This window comes from Diadema antillarum, unplaced genomic scaffold, assembly GCF_040938485.1.
Source record: "Diadema antillarum isolate AM-2024a unplaced genomic scaffold, OU_Dant_1.0 scf00000131, whole genome shotgun sequence".
Classification (NCBI taxonomy): Eukaryota; Metazoa; Echinodermata; class Echinoidea; order Diadematoida; family Diadematidae; genus Diadema; species Diadema antillarum.
This window is the reverse complement of record NW_027271020.1, coordinates 2,879,617-2,906,938: the sequence shown is the minus strand read 5'-3', so window position 1 is coordinate 2,906,938 and position 27,322 is coordinate 2,879,617. Positions and strand designations below refer to the sequence as shown.

Here is a 27,322-nt window from a genome sequence, read left to right as displayed (position 1 = left end):
CCGGGTTGTTCATTCTACCTGGCTGGATGATTAAGTGGTCATGTCTTATTGTCCAAAGTGAGTCCCATGTTAGTTGATATTGTGTTACATCAAACTTCGTGATATCTCTTATCTTAGGGATATCTACCCAGTATGCTAACACACACACACACACACACACACACACACACACACACACACACACACACACACACACACACACGCACAACGCACACACATGCAACCATACATAGAAGCTTGTCCACTCACATTTTCACACGCTCCAATGACATTTTCTCTATAAACTGAAATTGTAGAATTGAAATGTCTCGTATAGTGAGAGACAATATGAACAAGTGAGTTACAGACAATAAAAATTGACAAAACAACATTAAAAACAGAAACATGATATCTATCATGAAAGCGTGTTAATGCACGAGGTACTGGATGAACCAAAGCTAACGGGAGTGCAAAGTTCAATCAGTTAGATACACAATGACAGTCCGTCAGATTTAAGTGTCCCTTCATGTCATCTGGCTTCGTGTGTGTGACAGTAGCCATTCCGCTACAATGGTCATAACTTATTTTCATCTCGCTGTAAAGGTGGACAACACACACGCGATTGTTAATGAGTGTACAGAGTGTGAAAGTGTTCTCCGTACTACTTGAAAAAGACAGCTTTATAGTGAGGGGAGACCATCACTCTTGTTGAAAAGCAGCTGATGTGTTGCGTCTAAAGCGACGTAGGAACTGTGTGGATCATTTTATTTCCAATCCCATTCTTTTGACGTCGCTTGCAGCACGGTAAGGAGAAACTACAAAGCATTGACTTTATCATTGTGGATTGACGCAGTATTAATTTGTTAATGTTGTCTGATATCAACAAAAGGTAAGTCGTTTCATTAACACATAAATTTGAAAACCAAGATGATATTCCGCGTTGTTGTTGTCAGTATATAACAGTTGGCAGGTGGGCATAGGTGGAATCGGTGTCTTTATATCGAAAGCCAGATTCTAGCTCATCTGTACCGTCTTTGAACGTTGGGTGAGTCGTTTTATAAGACTTTAAACATTATGTCTACGCTGTTATTAATCAAGTCTTTACGTCGTTTAATTTGCTAAATTGAATTAACTAGATTACAAAAATTGTGTTGTAAATTGAGAAAAATTGACTTGGTTTAGGTCATAATGCCCTTATCATCAATTATATGACTTTAAAATTTTAAAACATGTGTCATATTTCAATTTTTTCTACTATGTTTTTCAGATGAATTGGATATGTTCACGTACGCACACACAAAAAAACAACTTCCAAACCATGATTCTGCCAGTGACATAAGCTGCCAATTACTGGTAGAGTATACTAATAATTATTTCATTTTGATTAATTATTCTCGTGTTAATTGATTAATCAATTAATTAATCATTTTCGTGTTAAGTATTTGTAATTACAGTAAGTAATTCTAAAGAAACACTTGAGTGGTTCACAATATACAAGCATTGCTTTTTTTCGTAGTGAACCTCTCAGTTCTCCTTTTCCCCCTTCAAACATAATTTAGTATTTTGCCGATATGTATACCTCTATTTGTTAATTTTCGATTCGCACATTCTAATGTACATAATGCATATGATATAATTCCTGATTTATTCTGTGTTATGTTTTGTTGGAAAAAATGAGAATGAAAATAAATGAACTGAACTGAACTAATATGATAAACAAAAGACAATGGAATCCACTGGCCTAGTTACCCCTATATTTTGTCTGTTTCCGTGCAATGCCTTTTCTTAATTTTGATTTAATTTGATTTGAACAGGTAACATGGAAATATGGAAATTATACACAGTCTGAGGGAAGATATACATTCCAATGTTATTGCTTTTTTTTGTTAATCAAATTAGTACTTCAGCAGTGATTGTCAGATGATATTATCTACACATTCTTACTTTGAGAGTTTTTTTTGTAAGCGTAAAGTCAGAAAAACAGCAGAAAAATTATAGAATGCATTGTGACGTATTTAGATAAACATGAAAAATGTGATGTTCAGGAGATCATAAATCGACACAATTATTTAGCTTATTATACTACTAGTATTATAGAATATATTACAATGTTATTGCAGAATTATGGCTGTTACGTACTTCCTTTCGATTTCATGAAATGTTGTGTATATTATGCTCGTTACCTAATTGTGGCTAATGATTCCTCTTGACAAATATGAATATTTTAATTTGGTTTGAAAATAAAGACAAAGCACGTGTTCAGGCTCATGAGGTGCAAGCCCGACGTGTAATGATGTTGATTTACAAAACTAGGAATGTTGCCAGTGGTTTCATAAGCTAATCTCTTACGCAATAGCTCTTTATCTTTTTATATTTCTTCTTCACTTCCTCTTCCTCAGAGATACCACTCCCTGGGGATGTTTCAAAAAGCTGTTCCTAAAGTTACGAACGACTTACGACCGACTGGTGATCAGTTCTTGTGCTGAATTATTGAAATTCTGACAAGCTAGCACATAAGAACTGATCACCAGTCGTTCGTAAGTCGTTCGTAACTTTACGAACAACTTTATGAAACAAGGCCCCTGACTCTTTTATCATTACATCTGCCAACATATAACAGAACATAAAAAACAACAACAAGTAATTGCTTTATTCATTCCCTGTCATTTCCTCTTTGAACATATTCCCAAAAGTGAAAAACACGAAATTTCCTGTCTATATGCGAAAGGTATATAAGCTCTATAGTTGCACAGATGGATATTTGAATGATTTTCCACCCACACCCCTTTTCCGGCCGTATTTTTTTTAGTCTATGTCAAAAATGACGGAAATGTTATGTGATGTTCTAAGGTTATAGTAATCACACTACGGTTTTAGGATCTTTTAAATGCGCGGACAATTCGAGCCACATTCATAGGACCTACTGAATAAAATATGGCCTACTTTGTTATTTAATAATAATAATAATAATAATAAGTACAGCATTTGTAATGCGCCTTCGATCTAGTATCCTATTCTGAGGCGCAGAGGGACGTAATTATGAAAAGAATAGCATACATCATAGTCATAATTGTACATAAGAAGGTTGAAAAAGAAGAAAGAGATAGGTAGAGATATACACACCAATGAACAATTCGTTGAAAATTCAATCGAAACAAGATTTGCGCGCAATGTTTTTAATATTACATCTATAACTCTTTTAAAACATGTAGGCATGATACCTTTGCATGTAGTATGAAATAAGAATTAACCTAGTCGTGTTCTATCAATGTTTGAATCAAACCTTGAATCTTCGAATCTTTTTAGTATTCTGAGAATAGGAATTGTCAAATCTTGCAGATAGTGAACACTGCTGGAATCACATCTGCAGTTGTATGTTCGGTTCCATCAGTTATAGGCTTATAAAACATAAGAAAACATGATATCATAGCAAATAACAAAAAAACCTCAATACTTATGATATCACTGCAAATGAACATAAAGTAATGGTCACTAACATGCCTTTTCTTAAATGGGATCAATTTGATTATCATATCGCATTGACCCAGCATATCCCATGTCAGAGTATATACCTTATAAACAGGTGAACCGTGTGGTAAGCAGCTGTAAGTGTACAGTTTCTTTCGCGAAACTTTTTTTTTTCGAATTGATGTTGTCATCCAGTAGGGCCTAATGGCAATTCCTTCTGAACATGTGCTGCATCGACAATGAGCGAAAGCGTTTATTTAAACACGAAGTTGACTGAATGTACACTTGATTCCGCAGACAGAATTATTCAGCGGTATTTGTGAAGTTCTGTGATGTTTAAGTTGTATGTTGACATTCACTGCACAATTCAGGGCGATATTTGCCCTACCAATTGAAGAATACAAAAACACACGGAGACAGTTTGAAGATGGAAACAACCATGGTCCTATAACCTTTGAATAATCAACCCATAAACTCAGAAACCATATTTCTGTGATTTGTTCTTTATGATGTAGTTTTATAATCCATCGTGAGAACAATGAAAAAAAAACAATTTCTATTATGTCATTAGCCCTCTGATCCTTGCTGATGTTGATACGTAATTGCTTGAATGTTGCAGTTGCAGTTGCATTTTCAAAAGCCTAAATTTAAAACAAATTCTAAAACAATAATTCTAAAATGTTTTATTTTTTTTACATTGGCACACATTTGACACGATTTGAATTCTTGCTTCTCTCTTTCAACTTTGTAAAGCTTTATAGAGTTCTGTCCGCGATCAAGTGAAAACTTAACAAATTTCGTAAGTTCCTTCCAGTCTTTTTCCAGTGTCAGACACAAAGTGACATTTTGAGGTGGGAGTTTAATGACGGCAGGATGATCATTTTTACAGCAACTAGCCTCGGGACTTGGTGCTGTAAGGAAAAAGTCGAGGCATAGGGTTTTGTTGAGATTTGATTTTCGTTCAAACATACATTCAGTCTTATTCCAGAGTATTCAAATAGCTGTTATTTTTTTATGAATAAAAGTATGGATAGCAGTATACGTCAATGGTCAATATGTCAATGGAGGAAAATGTAATCGGAGGAGAAGAAACCAGTATCTCTCTATTCTCCTTTTTGTCGCGGAGATTATGAGCTGTAAATCGCAGGTGACAATACATTGCATTGATAAAACAGATCCCTTCTGTTCAAATATGCATCATTCCCGAATCACGACAAATCTATAGCGAGCAGCAGTTCATATATTTATAGTCTCGTAATATTTTCGGTAGCAAATATTAATATGTAAAGGACAGGATAAAAAATTTAAAAATGTACTTCTTTGGATGTAAAATGTTACTGTCTGACTAAGTGCGTCGACATCACATTAGACAATTACTTAATTTAAAAAGAAATGATATTCAAGTGTTAAAACCTGGTGATCAAGTTTGTGCACATTTGTCCTCACGATGGTTGAATGTATACCTTTTTTCTTTCTTTTTTTTTTGTTGTTGAGAGACTACTAATATTCTTGTTTGCTGTTATTTTTTTAAGTCCTGGGGCATTTGTAAAAGGGAGATTGAAGATTTTTTTTTTCATCGATATCATCTCCATCATATTCCATACAGGATTTAAACATTTAATTTTTCTCTTCAATACGACTTATATATATATATATATTTAAATCTTCAAGAACCACTTCATTGGTCTCCACATCCAATCTCAATGGATGAGTGGATTGGAGCATGGGACATCAAAGCCAGTGAAATGCTATCCAACCTACGCATAAATTTGCACAAATTGCTTCCGCTATGTAACATCTCCCTGGTCAAAGGCTGTGTCGCTGAGTAGAGACTAGTAATCAGGGGTTCTTTGTAATCTTAATACTATGATAAGATGGTAGTAAGTAATCTGCGATAGGAAGTGTACATCGGGATTGGCCCCGAAGTCTGTTTCACTGTTGATGGCCTTCATTAGGTAATGTTGGGTAATGTTTAAAGGCAAGGTTTAGCAACGTTTCGAGACTGAAAAAAAAATGTACTGAATTGTAACAAAATCTTGCATGTCTTGGTTGGCAAATTTGTTGAAATGTAATAAACTATAGCTAAATATTGGTAAATTTAATGATGCATAAAAACTGCACACTCCCATGTCAATCAGCAAATTGATTATGATAATAAAGATTGAAAATTCATTTTTAGATAAAAATTAGGAGTAATGATTGACAATTATTTAAGGTGGAATTATCATACAGCTAATATATCTTCAAAATTGGCTGAAGGAATTTGAATTCCATGCAATAGGATAAAACACTTCTGTCTCAAAAATTCGTTTAATGCCTTAACACTCTACTGTAACCCTACCTCACATACTTTATCTGTAATCTTACTTATGGGTAAATTGTGTTAAATCCAAATTAAAACGATTTAATTGTACAAGAAGAAGGCTGTATGAATTCTACCTTTAAAATACATTGATCCTTTATTTAACCGATTCACATGATCAGATTAGATGATATCAATGATTTTCAAACGGTAAGATTTATGTTGAAGTGTACAAAGATTCTGCTACCTCATGCTTTAACAAAATTAAAAAGTTAATTAATATCCAATCTGTACCTGCAATAACATTCATTTAGATCATGTCGATAAACCGAGAATTCTGTTAGCTCACAAGTCCTAAAGACACTGTGGATCTGACGTATGGAATGCTCTTCCTAATCATCTGAAGTAATTCTCACTCCTTTTGAAAACCTTTTGAAAGAAAGGTACAGTTAATGATGATAAATAGATATTGCTATTGATATTCATGATATTAATGATATTCATAGTTATAAAAGTATGTATTGAAATATAATGTAGTACAAATACTTATAACAGAAATGTAGAGCTATGGTTATTTATGATCCCTTTGAGCATAATCATATTTCATTAGTAAGTAGAATCAAATCAAACTATTCGTGATTCCTCCCTCCCCCGCACTTGCGACCCCTTTTTTTTCATGAAACGGCTGTCACCTCATCAAGAATCATTATTAAAGTATGGTGATTGTAAGATGTCATGTAAAAGAAAATTCAACGTTCTGTTGCATTTTGTATCTTAACTATTAATTGAATTCGTTTGTTAAATATGATTTTCCTCAGAGAATGTCATTTCACCTTAAGCTGTGTATTTGCTCTCTTTTCGTTTGTACATTGTATTCTTCTTCTTCTCCCAAAAACAACAACAAAAGTCACCGAAATAAATCAAAAGTGAAAATCAAATAAACACAGCACAGAGTTTATCGACTGGATTCCTTAAATGCAAAATCCTCTGCTTCAAGCTTTACTGTGATTTTGATGTCTCATTATATATTTTATGTTTGCTTGTGTTATCATCAGATACAAATTGACTAAAGACAAAACGCATGTCTTTGACTATGATCTGTCTTATTGTCGTTATCGTTGTCTGCAGGAGATAAAGTATGTTCATCCGGGGTAATGAATCGCTTTCCGGAGTTGAAGACTCTCAGGCCAGCAGGAGTAAGAGCGGCGACTTTAAACAGCCGGTCCTGCCGTCCCCGTTACCCACAACCAAGTCAGACTACATCCCCTCTCCTGGTACTACGCCCACCTTGAGACGCTCTCGAAGAAAACCGGAAGATGTCATCGAGAACGGCGGCTGCCACGCGCAAGGACTGGACAACTTCGGCTATGACGAAACGACAGACCGCGGTGTTGGCTGCAGCAGCTCCAGATCATCGATGCCACTTTCCAAGGAAATATACGACTCCGATTATGGAAGTGATGTCGGGAGTGCAGGGGTGGTCACTCCTTCGATGTCGGATTCGCAGGGACAGGCAGACCGTAGCGAGAGCGCATGCTCACTGAATCGGTACAAGGGCGTGACTCTGGCATTGGTTTCTACGATTTTGATTTCGTTTGCGACGCTTTGTGTGGCGTTGCTTGCCGGATCAGTCGGATCAAACGAAGTCGTCTTTGCGCAGATGCTGATTCAATTCCTCATATGTGTACCGCTCGGAGTTCTGGGTAAGGTCTCCTTTAGAGTGGGGAGGACTGCGTTCTTGCTGGTGCTGTATCGCTCCGTGATTGGATCCATTTGCTCGCTGATGGCGTACTTTGCCTTCCAAGTGATGCCTATGGGAAACGCCAAGGCGATTATTTACAGCTCGCCAGTCTTCACTGCTCTCTTCAGCTGCCTCATCCTCCATGAGACTTGCACGGCGTTCGAGATCGTTTTCTCCGCCATCACGCTGTTCGGGGTCTTCCTCGTAATCCAGCCGACTTTTGTCTTTGGAGGAACGGAAACATCATCAACCATCTTGGGACCGATATTCGCCTTGATAGTGGCCATTCTCGTCGGGACGATATTCATCAGTCTGAGAAAGATTGGGCAATACCGCGTCCATCCAGTAACGCTCCTCATCGTTTACTCCCTCATAGCTCTGCTCTTCAGCAGCTCTGCGGCAACGATCTTTGACGAGTGGGTAATACCACGTTGCGGTAGAGATCGCATCCTCCTCGTCCTCACCGCAGTGTTTACTTTCCTCTCACAGATAACGGTCACCCTGGCAACGAGATACGAGAAGGCGACGATGGTGTCTCTCATCAGGACTAGTGACGTTCTCTTCACCTTCACTCTGGAATACTTCTTCATCGGGACTTTCCCGAATTACATCACCGTGATTGGCGCCGCTCTAATCTTGGGGAGCTTAATTGGAATCACGCTCCGGAAGTGGTGGAGGGAGAAGAAAAAATTAGAGGAGAAAAACGACGAAGACTTTGATAACAATTTGAAAAAATACAGCGCAAGCGACTGATTTCATATTACTCCACTCATGATCAACTGTATATCCTCTAAAACTGATATGTATGCGTTACACAATGATAAGTTCAGATTATAGCTACACGGGAAGTTATCATCAGTTTTGGAACGATTTCCATAACAGGCTCCTTGTGCACAGTTTTTTTTTATATCTTTGGAATGTATAGACACCATCAGCCATTAGCCATTTCCAAAGTGAACACTGTGAACCATGTCAACTTTTCACCTATAGGACATTGCATTTTTTACTCATCTCTAAATTAATAAAATCAATGTTCATTGCGCCTTCTGCAATATTATGCCCCGTCTAAGTTTTGCCCTCTATTGGTCTGATTTCTCTATTTTCTCAACAATGAGGCTGATTTCTTATAATGCTAGAAACTCTGCTTATATCTTTCTTGAAAGGTTTGGTAAAATCGTGTTGATAGTTCAGGTAAACGGGTACGGAAAGCGGAACGGTGTGGGCTGCATTCCGGTATTCACGGTATTTGGAGATTTGAAGCGATTTTACTATAGATCATTCTGTTAAATGGTACCGTGTAATTACAAATGATGTTAGCGTTATTGTGATGCGTACACACTTGTCACATTTCTGCACCATGCCTGTAAACATCGACTGGCATTTTGAGTACTTTCATCATGTTCATGGCCGGTGAATGTAAGATGACGTCTGAATCAGTAGTCAATAGTTTTAAAATGTCATCCTTTCACAACTAAAAGAATCGTTCAATTTATAATAATGTCGTAAATGTGAAGAGATGGGTGATCAAATATGCTAAACTTTTTTTGAGAGATTTGCGATGCGCATAGTTCATTTTTCTCAATCTTCACGTGATCTTGATTGATACTTTAAATACCGAATTTTAGAATTGCTCCGTGGATAAGTCCTAATAAATTGTAAATCTTCAAAAAACAAACAAACAAACAAACAACCCAGATGCATGCTGTTTAGTAACTCTCTGTGAAAAACTGCGAAGGATAGCTTTCGGGATGACACAGTCAGAGAAGAAGTCCTTTCAATTGAATTCATAATGTTCTTAGGCTTGATTCCTGATAATAAGCTCACTGGGAATTTACACGTTGATTCTGCATGTCGCATTATCTTATATCATGAACAAAGTCAAATGTTGTCTTCCTTTAATCTCTCTTTTGATGGTATACTTTTATTCAACTTTAATTTCACCCTATTTAATCTACGGCATACTCGTCTGTGGAAATATTCCTCGTACATAGAAACAATGTTATCGCGGGAAAAAAAGCTCTTTATATGATTTATAAATGAATCACGAAGAAGCCATGCTGATTTTGTTTTTTATTCCACGAAATTAACATTCCGAAGATTAATGATTTGTACCGTTTGCACTTGGGACAATTCATGTACAGACTTTCTCGGCTTGCTCTCCCATTCTCTTCCATTTGTATTCGATTCCACGTTCAATAACAAACCAAAACCGTTTGCTAGTATTCATATTCTACCGGGCAATCCAAAGAATTCCACATTTCATGCATTGACTAGGACCTTTCTTTATCAACTCCAGATTCTCATTTTCTGGCCATAAACTTTTGCATCGTCTTGATAACACACAAAAAAAATAGCTTTAAGCTTTGATTCTTTTACTTTTGAAAAAAAGACTTTAAAAAAATTCCTACATAGCAAACGATTCTTTTTAATGTGTGTTAATTTCAAGTCTTTGATTTATCCTCGTCAAAACCATATTAAAAGAAAAAATCTCAGAACATGATATTCTCTCCATCCTTAATGTATCTCATGCCTCGTGTGCATTGTGACTCTTTAATTAACTCCTCTATTACCTCCTCCTTCACCACTTTCCTCCTTTCCCTATCCTCTTTTGTCTGTTTCTGTTATTCCTTCCACGATTATCCTTTCCTCTAAGAGAGCTGACTCATATTTGTTTGTTTGTATGTGTATTTTCTCTTTGCCTGTTTTGTCTACCTTTTTGCAATCTGCCTTGATTTTTTGTGGGTTTATTTTTTGTACGTCAGTAATGACTAATTTTCCATGACAAGCCTTGCTATTCCCCTCAATTTCTAACATTGTTGGTTTCGATATGTAGTCATAATAGTCACTGCGTACAATGTACTTCCGTTAACATATTTCCTTTATTACAATGTTGAAATGTAATAATTTCGTGTAACTATGTACGTTATATTAGATATTTTTACTGTAATTGCTTTTCGGTTTGAAATGAATAAATGAAAGGAATTATATTGTTCGACTGACTGGATGAAATGCTTGAGTTTTCTTTCAGCTAAAAAACAATATCCTCATTATCATGTAACTACAAACATTGTACACATCAGATTTAAATAGAGCTTATGATGTTTTGTATGAATATTTGCCAGATGAAATGCAAAGTAGGCCTATACCTTGTTATTTGGTAGCAATTTGCATAGTGCATCGACACGAGCCAAGTTGCAACAACAACAGAGTGTAACCTCAATCCTAAAAGTGAAGTTCTAATTGCGTCACCTGCATTTCATCACAAACTTGAAAAAGAAAAGAACCAACGTAACTCAGATCATTTGGTGAACAATAACTATCAGTGTTAGAGGAATCGAACCCCCCCCCCAAAAAAAAAAAAAAAAAAAATTAAAAAAATTAAAAAAATTAAAAAAAATGAATAAATGCGGATTGACTGAAAGCAGCAAAATTAGTAGAACACGTCAGCGACAGTTTGATGAAAATCGGACAATAGATTCAAAAGTTTTGAATTTTTAAGGTTTTGATGCCGTCATCGCTGGATAAGGAGACTGCTACAATTCATGACGTCAGTATGGACAGCAATATAAAGAACATACAAGGAAAATTCCACAAAATTTCTCTCACACATTCCATCGACTTCCTGACATAATATGTCAGCAAGTCGCAAGTTAAGGGTAATATCATTCCCCATGCTTTCTGAAAGAGCAAGTGCTCTTTCATTATATGGTTAGAAAAGTGAAAGTATGTTGAATTTTCTTTATATTTTCTCTATATTATTGTCCATAATGGCGTCATAACTGTAGTATGAAAGTCTCCTAATATCCAGCCGTGACAGCAACGAAACTTTATAAATCCATAACTTTTAAATCGATAGTCCGAATTTCCTCTAACTTTCACTAATGTGTTACTAATATTGCTGCTTTCACTCAATCCACATTGGGATATTTGGGTTGTTTCCTTTAAATGGTGCATTGTTGTACTAGAAGTATCCACTTGTCAAAGAAGTGTTTTGCGTTTTGTAATGCGATGATATGCCATGTGCGGGAATGAGGGAAATGACGCAAGGAGCAGCGAAGCTTTCTATACCCAGCTCGAGTCTAAGCAATCCTATAGCGAAACACGACAGCAAAAAGGTGATGCAACTTTGGTTCCACATGACTGTATAAGCGTAACCACTACCCAATGAAAATGAATCACCCCATTTACGTCAAGCAAGTATTGGACGGCGAGTTAATTGAACGGTTTATCATGGCATAGGCTGTAGAATATATCGCAAAGGTACATAGTTCATCCTTCAAGACTGTCAAGAAAACAAACAAAGACCATGATTACGCTGGATGATTGTGCTGACATTAATTTCAGGCTAAACTACGAAGAGCGAGACCTCAGTGGTCTTTATTCCGGTCATGCGCCACCCAAACTGCACGGATGTTCTTTTGAATTTCAGTCAAACAGGTTTTACATTGGAGTCAAGGAAACTGTTCATTGATTTAATGCAACAATTTTTGTGCCAGGTAAGTTCATAAAACTTAAGTTCTCTGCGTGACTATGAGTACAACAACGGTGGGTATTTTTATTTGATTACCGGTACTATACTTGTAATGTACACGCGTACGATCATACGACCTACAGTACGCTACATTAGCAAAATTAATGTGTAGCACATAATGATCACGATATCTACGGTCTCAGCACTGTTTACTGTTTTTAAACTTCAGCAGAGCAGTATCTACACACAATAAAGAAGTACCCCCCCCCAACCTTTCACCAAAGTAGTGTAACTTTTGAGCGAGGCGATTTTGAGCAAGATAATTTTGCAGGGATATATATATATACTTTAATTCTCGATATCGCCAATTAATACCAAGGTGCCATGCGGCGAGCAGCGTTTTGGATGCATTACGGGGTAGGTCAGGCATAAGTCAGGGGAGTTTTGGCTGCATATATGCACTCAGGTCACGTTCCGTCATTATCCAGGGGTGTTTTTGTTGACGATTTTTTCGCTTTCCATCATGTGACCAGCACATTGAAGCCTTGCAGTAGTGAACCATGACTCTAGTGACCGCAAACCAGTAAAATTTTGACATTTCAAACTCGTTTCTTTTGGTTTAATTCTAAATAAACAGAAGGAAAAGCAGCAACGAAAGAAAAACAGACGGAAATTGCATTGAATCGCATGGGAACTACCTCGCAAGACAACCGGAAGCGACAATACTACCGAGAAATCCCACAGTGCCTCTGTGACATCGCAGGGCTCTGCAGCGCGAACAGATTTTTATTTATTTATTTATTTTATTTATCTATTTTATTTTTTGCGCATTGGTGATACCGAGAATTGACTATTAAACTTTTGTGTGACAATGAGAATAATTTGTTTTGTAATGAGTTGTTGAGCACACATAAAATATAAAAGGGTCATTCTGAAAAGTAGCAGTACTCACTTTTGGAGAGTCCGTGAAACATTTCGCTTCTGGTGTACGTTTGTTCAAATGCTGTTCTAGTTTTTTAGCTATCCTGGTAATTTCATGTGTTTGGTGTTTTTTTTTTTCTGACGGGTGAGCAAAATTTAATAAGTGCTCTATTAGGCCTATGCATAACTTAACACAGATCACTCGTTTTCACACAGAAGTTTGTCAGTAAGTGCAGAAATCCCCTTTGGCAATAAGTTTCCGCCAATCATTTTTGTTTAATGGTTACGGCATTTTGATTATTTATTCTCAGTGTGTACACTATATTAACAGGGGGTGTGATCGTTTTGGCGAGGGAGTTTACTACCGTCAGTGATTTGAAGAATGGTGGATAATATAGTGCATGAGGTCGGTAATACCGATATCCCTGATGGTCACTCAAAGACATTCAAATTGTCAATACCTACGTAGATGACTCATTCAAATCAGAGGTGAAAGAATTCACATTTTGAATCCCTCCCCCCCCCCCCACACACACAAAAAAATAGAAAAGAAAATAATATGTGCGATATCACAATTGTAATTGCGTTTGTGTGTGGTCATACATACACCTCCTAACAGAGACCCCACACGTATATATATATATATATATATATATATATATATATATATATATGTATATATATATATATATATATATATATATATATATGCACACACCATACACACACTATAGCTTATGACCACACGAGCATTGAGAGTCAAAAATTGATGAGACGAACACTGTGCTATCAGACTATGGCTTATAGCTCAGTCGGTAGAGCACGGGTCTAGCAATCTGGGACCTCGGGTTCGAATCCCGATGGAAACCCATTTGTGAATCACTCATTTATGGTCAGTTTTTCCTTTGTTTGTTTTCATATCATATCATGGTCAACTTTTTGGTGGTCTTCCGATGTGGTAGTCTTTAAAAAAATGAAGAAAAACATAAACGAATTAAAATCATTGAAAAAAAAACCCTACAAGAATGAAATAAACCGTTATAGTCACGTGAAAGCACGTAGCTGAAACGCGTGCAGTTATCAGGCACTGGGCCGCGAGATATTCTCCCTTAATCTAGACTAGAAAAACCACATAAATCGATGTACAGACATGAAGACAAAATTATCGCTCGGACCATCAAACTCATAAGATTTTCTCAAGAAGTGATGGTCCGACAAGTATTTTGAGTGGCCCGAAGCCACTGGGTCATCTCTAATGCCGATATATTGATATATCCCCTCTAAGTAACTGTTCCCGTTCTAGGGGGCAAAGCTTATGATTCCGAAGGAACTTCGAGGAGGAAGAAGATAGCAATAATAGTCAAGTTATATAAACGATAATGACGGAAAGGAAAAACGTGTCTGCGTGTGCTAGTGCGTGTCTGGTACAATGCTATTAAGGTCAATGGGTGGTTGAGATGGAGTGGCAATGCATGTCCCAACCCCTTCCCAGTCTGTTATAGAAATTTGTGGTAAGTTTGTGGTGTTACATTTTTTTCGGCTACCTCTCAACAGGTGCATTCTGATACAATTTTGTTGTCATCTTGATAGACTGCAGTGAGAAATGGATACATGTACAAATAAAATATGTTAGTATGTAGTGCGTCTCTTTTTGTTGACATACCCTCTTTTCTGTAATGTTTAATTTTTTATATATATAAATCGCTTGGTGCAACTCATACAACATATATTCTCCTTTGCCAATTTCAAAGTTTGTTTAACTTTAAGCAAAAAAATAAGTAAATAAATAAATAAATAAATAAATAAATAAATCCATTTCCATTATTTAATCATATATACCAGTCCAGTTAAGCACCAGTTCACATTCTATTAGTTGTTGTCCAAAGATGATTGATAAAGAGAGAGCCTTCCTTCCGTTTAAAGAAGGAGATAACCCCCCCACACACACACACACACACACACACTTTCATAATTTGTCCCCTTTATGTCCGTACTGAGTAAAGGACCATCAGGGTTTGTAAGGATATCACTGTGTGCTGTTTTAGCTTTGTTCTGTAATGCCAGCATCAAAGCAGAAGGGAGGGGAGGGGGATGACAACATCAACAAGAAAAGCAAAATACGCCAGTCATTTGCATGTGCCCTTTCCTCTTTCGGGCAGGGAGGGTCACAGTCCACTGATTGTCAACCGATGTAACAAGGTTGAACCAGCTTGTGTAGCAAAACAGACTCTGTTCCTGACAGCCGAAAACTATGTACCCTCCCCTTTGTACAAACATTGGAACAATATCAAGGCTGAAGCTTTTTTACCAACTGAAAGGGGCCGCAAATAGCTATGTTTATGATTTGTCAACAAAATGAGCTGGCTTTTTTTTTTTTTTTTTTTTTTTTTTACTCAATCAATCTCGTTACACCCACTAGTCTTTGTTCAAGATTTACTTGCTGTTCTCATGGTGGCCTACAGTCAGTTTTGGATTTTCATCACAGACAGAGTCCTCTTTAATACAAGAAGACATCTATCTATCTAGCTATCTATGTAGCCTTAGTCCGGGGATATGTTGGGTTTTTTTTTTCAGAAAAAAATCTCTCTTGTCAGCAAGTAAATTGGCAAATCTAATTTTCACGTCATAAACATGTAGTTCGATCTTGGAGGAGGTTTAGATGGAACATGTGAAATTCTTTCAGTCTCCACTACTATCCGAAAGAATATTAATAAACAAAAATGTCAACTTTAGAAACTAAAAGAACTCTAATCATTTGTCATATTTTGCCAATTAAAGAATGAGTGATGATTTTACATATATTATTTACAGGCTTTTGAGTCATTCTTTTTCTACCTAACTAATAGTTATGATATAAATGAGTTAATGACAAGAAGTCATACGAAAGATCATTTTTTTTTCTACCTCGTGAAAAATTAAGGACGTAGTGGTATAATGCTACAGTGTTAAGATTGAAATAAAAAAAAGAACTTAGACTTAATTGAAGTAACATGTTGAAATGTATGTATACATATGAATATCATATAAAAAACTCACCAACTATGGCTGGCTTATTTTTTGCACATCTCTGTCAACGTTATGAAATTTCATAGTTTTCATAGTTGTACATTGCATGCTGTCATAATATGTGTAGTATGAAGTTTCCAGGTGCTGACTTGCAGCTATAGAAGCGGAACATATATCCAGAACACATTAGCGTTTTATTGTTTTAAGGTCAAATAGGAATTTACAATACTGAGACACGTGACAACTCATGTAAAGAGGGGAGTATACCCCGTGTGTCTATTGATCTAATCAATAAAGATTCTGAAGATAACATCATAAATATAGAATTATGCGGACAGTTCAATCCAATAGTGTAGTCAGGTAGTTTGGAATCTTCAAAGTTGTTCAATTCACCTCTAATAAATTACCACACTTGTCCTGAACTGTTCATGCAGACATACACAAGTAAACACGAATTCATCTTGGTAGTCATGTCTTATCCTTAGTTAAATAATTTTGAACATTTCCCGTTTTAGAAATCTTGCAAAAACGCCTCGGAATGCGTTATGTCTGTTCTATTCTATTTCTATTGGCAGATTGTACGTTACATGCAGCTTTATAACTCATGCATTGCTATTGTACGAATTTCGAGGAGTTCGAAATTGTTACGAAAAATATCACGTGCACACAATGCCAACCGTTGCCCCTGGACCCAGAGAGGAACATTAACACGGTTCTTGACCCCCCCCCCCCTCCCCAGTACACACTCACACACACATTTTAAAACACTCCTTGGCCCTTGTAGAATAGTGATGTAAGTCATGTTTTTTTTTTTTCTACCACATTCAGAGTGTTCTCAACTGACCGTTTGTTTCTAATTGTTCGTGTTGATTGACCCTGACTAGAATCGAAGATTATCCAAGTGATTGTCGAGAGAAACAGAAAGTGCCGATAATTGTTGTTTGCACCGAAGTTTTGTGGACATCAGTCGTAGGTCACCTTTAGCGCCGAATTTTCGGTTGGTGCACATCTTCTCTTTCGCCCTTGGCATGTTGCAAATGGGTTGACAGAATTTTTTGGTCCGCAGCAGCAAGCAGAACTGATTCGTGACAGCAGGGAGTTACAAAGACCAAATTTTAAGCAGTTAAGTATTTCAGGTAGCCACATGACTCTCGGTAGGTACTCTGGATGCTTTGGTCTTGTTTTCTTAAGGATCCTATAGAATCCTGATTTAATAATGCTGATTCACGTCGTTATATATCACGATGTGATTCAGCATTAAATGATACAACGCGGTGTGACCCGCGTTTCGCAAGTCATGCTCCGTATATAATGTGGCTGTCGTTGTGAGTTGCACAGTTCTTACATTATCTTTAAAACTTTTTTCTGTTCAACAGCAGTCTTATTACATATTCTGGCAGGGTATTCTAATGAGTGAGTTTAATTTTTCTAATCGTGCAAAGAATTTGGATGGACTTTCCTGGGATGTTGCAGTTTGATAAACAGACGGTTAACGAGATAGCATGGAGAACTTTCTGCTCAATTAACTAATGATTGTGATGCGGTAATTATGACAATAGTTGCGGACGTCGTGCACGTCGTCCACGCGATCTTGAAAGGTTTAACTAGGATCGTTTGTTACCTCTTGACAGACCAGTGAGGTTGAAGCCCTGTTAACTTCATTTGAATCGATGCTGCCGACAAGACACAGAGGGTCCAAATTCTGTTAAAACGACGCGTTGATAAAAGGGAATAAAGAGAGGATCGGGGGCATGGTGGTTTAATGAAGAAGACGTGACTATAGAAAGCCCACCAGTGGCCAAACTGCTATTTTCGATGTCATCCGCAGGACCGGTAAGACGCGCTCGGGACACGGTTCCGGAGGACCGAGAGGCATTTCCAAATATGGCTACTACTACTTCCCCCGAGGACAAGCACCATGGAGAGAGTTTGACCTTGCGAATGCGTTCGTCTCAGAGGTCGTGCCCTTCAACATCTGGCCGAACGTGTCTCATCCCGCCACCGGGTGATGATGAAACTACAAAGACCGATTGCGCCGTGTTGACGGGAGTGGAAAATTGGGGCTACGAGAAATCATCGGATGCAGAGGAGAGAGAAAACTCTTGTACCTCTGCAGCTTCCGCGAGCACGACACACCGATCGGGTGGCAAGGAAATCGATGGCGCTGAAGATGTCGTTTCGTCCACGCCATCATTCTCCAAGGTAGACCACGATAAGAAACACTCATGCTCAATAGGTGACCAGAGGGGCATCCTCTACGCCTTGTTATCCACCGTCATGCTGTCGCTAGGTAGCATATGCGTTGCACTACTCTCGGGTGCTGTGGGATCAAATGAAGTCGCATTTGTCTCTGCATTCATCCAGTTCCTGTGCTCTCTCTCAATGGGAACCTTCCAGAATGTGTCTTACAGGATGACGAGGAAGGCATTCGGCGCAGTCATGATGCGATCCATCGCCGGGTCGGCTGCAGTGATGCTATCGTACTATGCCTACCAAGTGATGCCGGTGGGGAACGCCAAAGCCATCATGTATAGTTCCCCCGTCTTTACCGCATTCTTCAGCTGCATCATCCTTCACGAAGCGTGCACGGCTCTCGATGTCGTGGTCTCATGTGTGACGCTATCAGGTGTGCTTCTCGTTATCCAACCGTCGTTCATCTTTGGCGGGGAGGAGGCCACTTCCTCCTCGATCTTCGGGCCGATTGCCTGCCTCTTGTGGGCATGCCTTGCAGGAATAATATTCATCTTGTTGAAAAAGATTGGTAAATACAGAGTACAGCCACTAACACTCCTCACAATCTACACCTTCATATTTATGCTGGCCTCAGCTTGTACCGCGACGGCCCTTCATGAGTGGGTGATACCTCGTTGCGGGAGGGACCGAATCATACTTGTCGCCAATGGCGTGGTCACGTTTGTCTCCCAGTTCGCAGTCACCGTTGCAGTGCATTACGAGAAGCCTACCACCGTGGCGCTGATCAGAACCAATGATGTCCTCTTCACGTTCATCCTGGAGTTCGCTATCTTCGGAATCGTCCCCAACTACATCACCGTCATCGGCGCCGTGCTTATAGTGGGCAGCTTGGTTGGAATCACGTTGAGAAAGTGGTGGTTGGAGAGGAAATCAGTGGAGAATAGAGAAAATCATTCAGACGCAGCTGAGTGAAAGCTCTTCCATGAGCGATGCTGTTGGGTACGAAAAGGGTTTTTTGTTCTGAGATTATTTCCATGAGGATACTGTCATCACCCTTGGATCACCACGCTTGGAGATAAAACATAGTTCACAAAAAGGCTCAAAATTCATTTTCCACCGTTTGAAATTCGCTTGCAATACATCAAAAGTATCTACCAAGAAACTTACCCGGCTGACGCGATTTGCCAGGATTAATGAGTTGTTTTGGAGTGTTTTGAGATCAAGCGTGTAGAATTATCTTGATCGTATGCATACGACTTTCATTTATCATCGTGGGTACACTCTTAAAATATTGGGTAAATTTAGTTGGGTATAATTGTTGATTGGTAAAAAAAAAAAATCAGCATTCTGGGCAATTATCGCCCAATTGAGCTTTTAGGTGATTAAACCAACATTGGGCAATTATCCTTACTTAAATATTGGGCGAATATTTACCAACAGAATTGGTAATGGAGAGTTGGGTACTTTTTGTCCCGCTGTGTAAGTGACGCATTCCCTTTGCGTGTTGGGTAATTTTTGTTGGGCAACTAATACTTAAGTAGAAATTCGTCTTATATGATTTACCAACATTATTTTGCACATTAAGCCTGGGTATTTCTTACCAGTACTTGGGTAATTTTGTTACGTTCCTTTCTAAGTTAGTAAATTTTCATGGACAAGTAAAAAAGTCTGTGCGTGTATGTGTATGTCTTAAAGCATTACAACTAAATGGCCCTATATAATTACGTGAATGAAATATTCCTGGTAGTAACTAGGTCAAGGATGTAGTCTAAGCCCAGATGTATTTGTAGGTATAAGCTTCACGACTAGCTGTAGGATTATGATAGGTTAGTTATGAACAATGTCTTGACATACAAATGTTCTGGTAAACACCCATACATCAAATAATTCAACACAAAATTAATTTTGTCAACAATATCTAATTGGGTAAAATTGGTTGGGCAAATGATTACCCAACTCAAAATATAACCAACAGTTGGGAAATTGCAAAGTTGGGTAAAGTCTGATTGGTCAACAGTTGATGGGCAATTTAAGTTGCCCAACCTAATAAAAAACTCATCACCCTACATCAGTTGGGCAGATTTTAACAAATAGTATTTTCCATCAAGCTACATATGAACCACTCTGAAGATCGTGAATGCTGTTCTGGCCCGATTTGCCAATTATCGATATGCGATTATGAAAAATTACTTAGCAACAACGATCGGGTAAGTTCTGAGATCATGGTATTCCTCCGAACCTTTTTGGCTATTATTTCGCATTTTTCTTTACCTATCTGCATCCCTGTTACAGCGTTATCTCACACATTCCTTATGTATGCGTGTACATTTTTGGAGCAATAATCGACAGTTCTGCGTGCCTACGGGAACAATGATTTCATTATTAAGTTTGAAGGGAATGAGTGTGTAAACCTAGATGTCGGCTGTCATGGCAATGCACGTACCTTGTATGCGAGAAGCGCACATTTTGATGTGACAGGGATCCAACTTCGTTGACAAAATGTTCTGAACAACGGCATGATCGTCCCGGTGTAAGAAGTATCTATGTACTCTAAAGATACTTAACCATCGTGCTTACTATAGTTTATTTTTGGTTTCTTTATTCTTATAATTCTCTGCCTATCCATAGAAAGTATAGAATCATTATGTCAGCTGTGTCGCAAAGAGTATAATGGCTATACAGCTATGGCTTATACATAATTATCTAAAGACCATTTGAATAGTGTTTCAAAACTTGTGGAATTTATGACGCGACAGCGAGGTAAAGAATGTACGCTCACATGATGATATGTGAGCGTACATAATTTTTATAGTAGTCAAGCATGTCAAGTATACTGTTTCATGTTTACATACTTATCATAAGTCCATTTCAATGCCCAGCCCCATTGATTACAGTTGAAAACTGTCATCTTATCGAGTTAGGATGATGACGACGGCACAAGTTAGAGGCAGATAGCCGATTTGGTTTGAATTTAATGATCAAAATTTTAGACTCGATGGGCAGTGTAAACGCAGTAAAAAGCGCCATATAGATCAAGTATAGGCAAGTACAAATTCGTCTCGCATTTTACCGGTAACAGTGAAAATCAGATAATTGTTCTTTCTCGGAAAGAAAAATGCAACGTTTTGTATAAGTATTTTACTTGCCTTGTTTAGACATTCATGTTACTAAATAAATGAAGTCACACTGTACACTATTGCCACAATAATACTTTGAAAATGCCCGCCATGACTTTAATTTACAAATTTCAAGAGGGTTTAATAACCAGATTTGATAGAATAGTTTAATCTTCATGTGTACCAACCTTGTAAACTGAAAAATTTCAATTTACATTTAGCTTTTCGCATACTACCAACCCAGTGTTTCCTAAATGGGGGTTATACTGGCTTTCAAATTCATGCTACCTCGTGTTTTCGTGTATAGGAATATACATTATCCTGAGTCGGATACACAATATTGTATTTGACTCTTTCCTGCTCAGACTGTTAGTGTACTGGCTTAAGTACTTCTTACACGGGTACTAGTATTTTATTGGAATCAGGCATAGAATATCTATGTATTTGATGTGAATCAGACAAAATTCCATTAAAATTCTACATGTTGCGAAATCATTATCTCTATCAATGCATAAAGAACTGAAATTAACATACAGAAAATGATCCCAACCCTATCACTCATGTTTACGATGCAGGAGATGCTATAATCTGTGTAATATCGAACAGTGTATACAAACGTCACTCTTTGATATTTCATTGTATGGTATAAGCTTGCATGTGATACCTGTCGCACACACACGCTCTCACAACTATCAATGAAGTAACATTACAGCAAAGATAATTATAGTATCCGAGTTACAAGGTTCACAATTTGGTGTCGGAAAACAAAGAGTTTGTTGATGAATTCATTGCTAGATAACCAGAACTATGTATTCTATTTTCTCATTTTTTTCTATGTTTCTATTTCTTTTGATTGATTATCAATCACTGCCAAAATCACAATCTCTCTTATAATCCTCAGGGACGAGAATAGCACCAACCATCGAAAGTGACATGTTGCCGATCGAGCAAGAAACCATCCAAGAGAACATGGATTCTGCCCTAGAGTACGCAGACAATGACCGGAGCTCGCTTCAGGGAACCTGTTGTGTGTCGTCGCTGCAACCTTCCCCTACGTCTGATAGACAAAAGCTGGTTAAACCTCCTTCTGTTGAGGTCGCCTCGGCGAATTTGTTCGTTCGAGATGAAAGCCTTGGAATGGACAATTTTGGCTGCGAGGTCCTTTTTGATGAGGACAGAGAAACAAACGTCAATGACAAGGTGACGTCATCAGTATCGTCTGCTAGTTCGGTCGAGGGATTACATAAGAGAAGAGATGACACCACGGCTTCAGCGGAAAAAGACATTCCATCAAGTACTGCATCAAAGGAAAATGATCCGAGACCTTCTTGTTCGAATGGTAACTTTAAAGGCATCATTTATGCAATGATTTCGACTCTCATGTTGTCCTTCGGTAGCATGTGTGTAGCACTTCTTTCGGGATCCGTTGGATCCAATGAGGTTGCTTGTGTGTCGTCATTTATCATATTGTTGTGTTCACTGTCCGCGGGCACCTTTCAGAACGTTTCTTTCCGTATGACGAGGAAGGCATTCCTGGTGATTATATTGCGATCCATCGCCGGGTCGGCTGCAGTGATGCTATCGTACTATGCCTACCAAGTGATGCCGGTGGGGAACGCCAAAGCCATCATGTACAGTTCCCCTGTCTTCACCGGATTCTTCAGCTGTATCATCCTCAACGAAGCGTGCACTGTCCTCGATGTTTTGTTCTCATGCGTGACACTATCGGGCGTCCTTCTCGTCATCCAACCGACGTTCATCTTCGGCGGCGAGGAGACTTCCTCCTCGATCTTCGGGCCGATTGCGAGTTTGATTTGCGCTTGCCTCTCTGGAATGATATTCATCATGTTGAAAAAGATCGGCAACTACAGAGTACACCCTCTTACACTGCTGACGATCTACTCTTTCATTTCGACCATAGCTGCCGGTTGCATCGCCACAGCTCTCCACGAGTGGGTGATACCACGTTGCGGGAGGGACCGCATCATACTGATCGCGAACGGTGCGATTCGGTTCTTGACACAGGTCACGATAACGCTTGCCATCAACAATGAAAGGCCGACCACTGTATCATTGATTAGAACAAACGACGTCTTTTTCACGTTCATCCTGGAGTATGCCATTTTCGGAATTGTTCCTAACTACATTACCGTCATGGGGGCCTTTCTGATTGTGGGTAGCTTGGTTGGGATTACATTGCGAAAGTGGTGGCTGGAAACAAAAGAAAGAGATAAAGGGAGTGAGAGCAGATCTGACCTCGGTGAACAAGATCCCAAAGAAGAAATATCACAAGAAGAAAGAAGCCATATCGACTGAACATTGTATTTAACCGTTTGTATGTTATCACACATGCTGCTGCCGCAGATACAAGTAAAATGCAATTCACTTGCTGTGAATATTATTGCGACATCGTTATATGATGGTAGAAGATGTTTGCAGAGCCTGGAATGAATGTGTGTGTGACTGTGTGTGTGTGTGTGTGTGTGTGTGTGTGTGCTTCTGAAATATGTTCGTGATACCTATAGAGGCTGTGATCCTCCTTTGTAACACGGCTGATGTCCAAAACAATCTGAATTGCACTGTGCAAGTCATGTTTAGATAGGCACAGTGTCTACTATAGTAAAAAAAAAAAAATAAAATATTCGTGACAATAATTGCAGGTCATCGTTGTTCTTACTGCACCCCTGATATATAACGGTGTGTTTTATATGTATTACATAACTGTCATACTGTGGCATATTGTCATGCAGATTATTACTCATTCAGTCGAAGCGTAACCTCCAAATTCTTATGTATCAGAAAACTGGATCTGAAGCTGTGCTTCATGAATACAAATGATTAAAAGCGCCACACCCGAAGAAGCTGATTGTCAGTCGTTAGTTCAGTTCAAGTTACTTCGAGAAAGAAAGAATGAAAGAAAGAAAAGCCATGATATGGTACTAACAGACTAACTCCAGACAGAATACAAATTTCATGGGTCTCTATCAAACCTTCCTCGAAAATAATGTCTAAATCAGTAAACGTTATGCTTAACAAGTGAAAACGAACTTAGCTTTATGTACCGCCCCCCCCCCCCCAATAAAAATACCACAATACCAACAACAACATTTCAGGACTGATTCCCCATATTATGAATGAAATGTTTGTTTGTGTTTTATTGTTATAATCATATCATCATACTTAACTATTCATTTTCAACGTGTAACTGCATGTTGGTATTTATCTTGATATGTGAGACTGTGAATGAAATGTTCGTCTGTTTTCCATTGTTATAATATAATCATAATAATTATCACCATGTTTTATTATTTATTTTCAACGTATATCTGCATGCTGGTTATTATCTCGATGTACATGTGAGACTTGTACGTGAATGCTACATTATACCATGATAACAGGGGCGGATCCAGGAATTCTGTAAAGGGGGGGGGGGGGGGCGTGACTAATATTTCTGGTGCCACTTCCGGGTTTCATTTCATTGTTTTTCTTTTTATTTCTTTTGTTTTTTACGAAAAATAAAGGGGGGGGGGGGCGTGCGCCGGTTGCGCCCCCCTCTGGATCCGCCACTGGATAAGCACTTGGATGCTATTACGCTATGTAGGCCTATATCGAGATGTTTGACCAGTACGTCGCTTTCCGTATTTCCTATACAAACCACACAAATCGTGTGACATTATTTTCTGAACACTCACAAACATTTTGAATAACAAAAGAATTGCTGTTAATCTTTCTGTGATGTTGTCAAAGAAACTGAAATGATTAGAAATACAAGAAAACAAAGAACACAAAGAAAACAAGTTGTAATAAGCTTTTACCAAAGAACATAGTGACCGCTTTATCCTTTAACATATATAATCATATGTAATATCATAGTCTTCTCTTTTTTTCTGAAACAGGCCGGGTATTATCCTGAAGGCATCAAAACGTAAAGCCCCTTGAACACAGCAAGAGATCATTACCATTATCCAATATTTTGAGCAAATATGATAGATAATATGTTTGTTTTATCTGTAGGTCCATGGTTTAATCAGTGATTACCGTCATTTTTCACGTGTTGCAAATGGGGATTATGATTAATGCAAGTTACATCTGAGTCATTTCATTATTGTTTAGACAACCTGCAACCTGTATACTAATATTTTATGACGATTTCACCACGCCCCTTGATGCCAATATCCTGATCGAGCAATTGCAAGTCATTCTATGACTTAGATATAAGATTGTTTGCTCGAGCTAAGTCCATGTGTAAGTGACTAAGCATTGGCAGAAGGGACGGATTTCGTGTCTTTTTAACTGATGGGCACAATGGTTTGAATTCGCGAAAGTAGTTTTAAACAGCAGCCAATCGATTCGGGATGTGCAAGTTTCAACTGGGTGAGAACGTATGACGTAAATAATTACGTAGTCAACTGACATTCGATACTAAACGCACACTGACACGGGTATGTGTATGGTCCGCCTATTTCTTATTTCATTCCTCAGACTTAATCTAATTATATTTAACTTACCTTAATGGATTAGGGTCAATTCTTATGTTTGAACTAAATATCTTCAGTGTGCTTTTCATTTCATATATTTCTATTCACTCAAAATCCCCACGTTACCTCTTCATCACCAAATAATATTATTATGATGCTCTTGAGCTTCCACAATGTTTGTTGAAATAGCGTCATAAATGAGAATACAATGTCATGTATCTGTTACCTTTTTTTGCTTAACCCATACTGTGCTTTGTTCACTTTAATAGCAAGTATACACGAAAGTGTTTTCTACGACAATTGGCACAGATATAATGAAGCTATTTTTGTTTATGAACAGAGGTTACCTAAAATCCCTAATCTCCACCTCTGTGCACCTTGATGATTGTGGTAGATTGAGGGCCAATGCTAGGTCCGAATGGGCTAGTTATTAAATCTGCAAGTGAAGAGTTCTATCGCAAAACGAGCTACCTCCATTCCTGTTAAGTTGAGATATTTGTGATTAAAGCTGCTAAAAACAAAGTAAATAACAAGAAAATACAGGATATCTTTAATCATAATTTCTAGAATATTCCTTGTTATGTCACAATTAAGTGAGGTATTACTGGAAAGGTTTAATTGTATCTGATCTATCTGATGATGAACTTACTTTGAAATGTTTAAAAATGGCGCTTAGATCATTTTGCGACGAAATATTTTTGCAATAAAACAAAACAAGTTTTAATGGATTATTGAATGCTGATGAAACATCTTGGCCAGTTAAGATTAAAACCAGAGGGTTAAAGGGTTAACAACGTTATTTGATGAATCAGATAGATTTTATTATTCAATCACAATATTGTAACCTTCATAATTTATGTACATAATCATGACAATGCGATGAGTTAAATGGCAGTGAATACATGTAACAATATTGATATAAAAATGAAAGAAAGTATACCTGGGGTTGTTTTGGTTTGTTTGTTTGTCTGCTTGCTTGCTTTTGTGTGTGTGTGTGTGTGTGTGTGTGTTTTCCTGCGGACTGGTTGGTGTACCTGACGCAGCTGAGCATCATCAAACTGACTTTTCTCTGCCTGTTACGCCCGCCCTCTATCGATCGTCCGTTGTACAGTCTGCTCTGAAGGTCTCACACCTTTACAGGGCCTACATCCAGAGGAAAACACCACAAAAACAAAATGCAAACAAACAAACAACAAAACAGAAAATACACAAAACATTCACGGTCTTTCCTGGTCCGTCTCCAAGTAGGCTAAATCAACTTATTTCAAATTAGTCATCATATCTGCAAAGGGGATTTTTGATGTTGCTTGTTTCTTTTCCTGCTCAAGCTGACTACGTGTTTTGGTTTTTTTTTTCACTCAGAAGTTTTCAACAGCATCATACACGCATTTAGTTAACTTATAGGGCCCGACATAAACAAAATATATGTATAGTCCATCTCAATCATCTACAATCAGCATGAAGACTTCAGACATTAATGTTTAGTGCATCTTTTAAGAGCAAATACATGTACATGTATTCCTTTCAACTGCAAAAACAACAAACCTTACTCAAGCAACCGATTTTTCATCATTTTTTTCCTTGATTTCTTGAGTATCTACAGAACGAATTTGAGAAGGGGCCAGGGCAAATCCATTTTATTCATAG

General features: G+C 38.0%; 3 protein-coding genes across 5 annotated transcripts; all 3 read left to right on the top strand.

Moving 5' to 3' along the window:
• Positions 1-531: 531 nt before the first annotated feature.
• On the top strand, positions 532-8,601 carry LOC139720631 (solute carrier family 35 member G1-like). Of its 3 annotated transcripts, none has more exons than XM_071631987.1 (2): positions 532-783; positions 6,878-8,601. In XM_071631987.1, the coding sequence occupies exon 2, from the start codon at positions 6,888-6,890 to the stop codon at positions 8,241-8,243; it is 1,356 nt and encodes a 451-aa protein (XP_071488088.1). In that variant the 5' UTR covers positions 532-783; positions 6,878-6,887; the 3' UTR covers positions 8,244-8,601. The 3 variants fall into 3 exon arrangements, with proteins under 3 accessions (XP_071488088.1, XP_071488086.1, XP_071488089.1); XM_071631985.1 differs by having other exon boundaries at positions 532-868; XM_071631988.1 differs by lacking the exon at positions 532-783 and adding an exon at positions 1,271-1,332.
• Positions 8,602-18,359: 9,758 nt separating this feature from the next.
• LOC139720630 (solute carrier family 35 member G1-like) lies at positions 18,360-19,464 on the top strand. The gene has a single exon (XM_071631984.1). It carries the CDS (start codon positions 18,361-18,363, stop codon positions 19,051-19,053), a length of 693 nt encoding a protein of 230 aa, XP_071488085.1. The 5' UTR covers position 18,360; the 3' UTR covers positions 19,054-19,464.
• A 2,722-nt stretch (positions 19,465-22,186) lies between these two features.
• On the top strand, positions 22,187-24,272 carry LOC139720629 (solute carrier family 35 member G1-like). The gene has a single exon (XM_071631983.1). It carries the CDS (start codon positions 22,335-22,337, stop codon positions 23,511-23,513), a length of 1,179 nt encoding a protein of 392 aa, XP_071488084.1. The 5' UTR covers positions 22,187-22,334; the 3' UTR covers positions 23,514-24,272.
• The last annotated feature ends 3,050 nt before the right edge of the window (positions 24,273-27,322 follow it).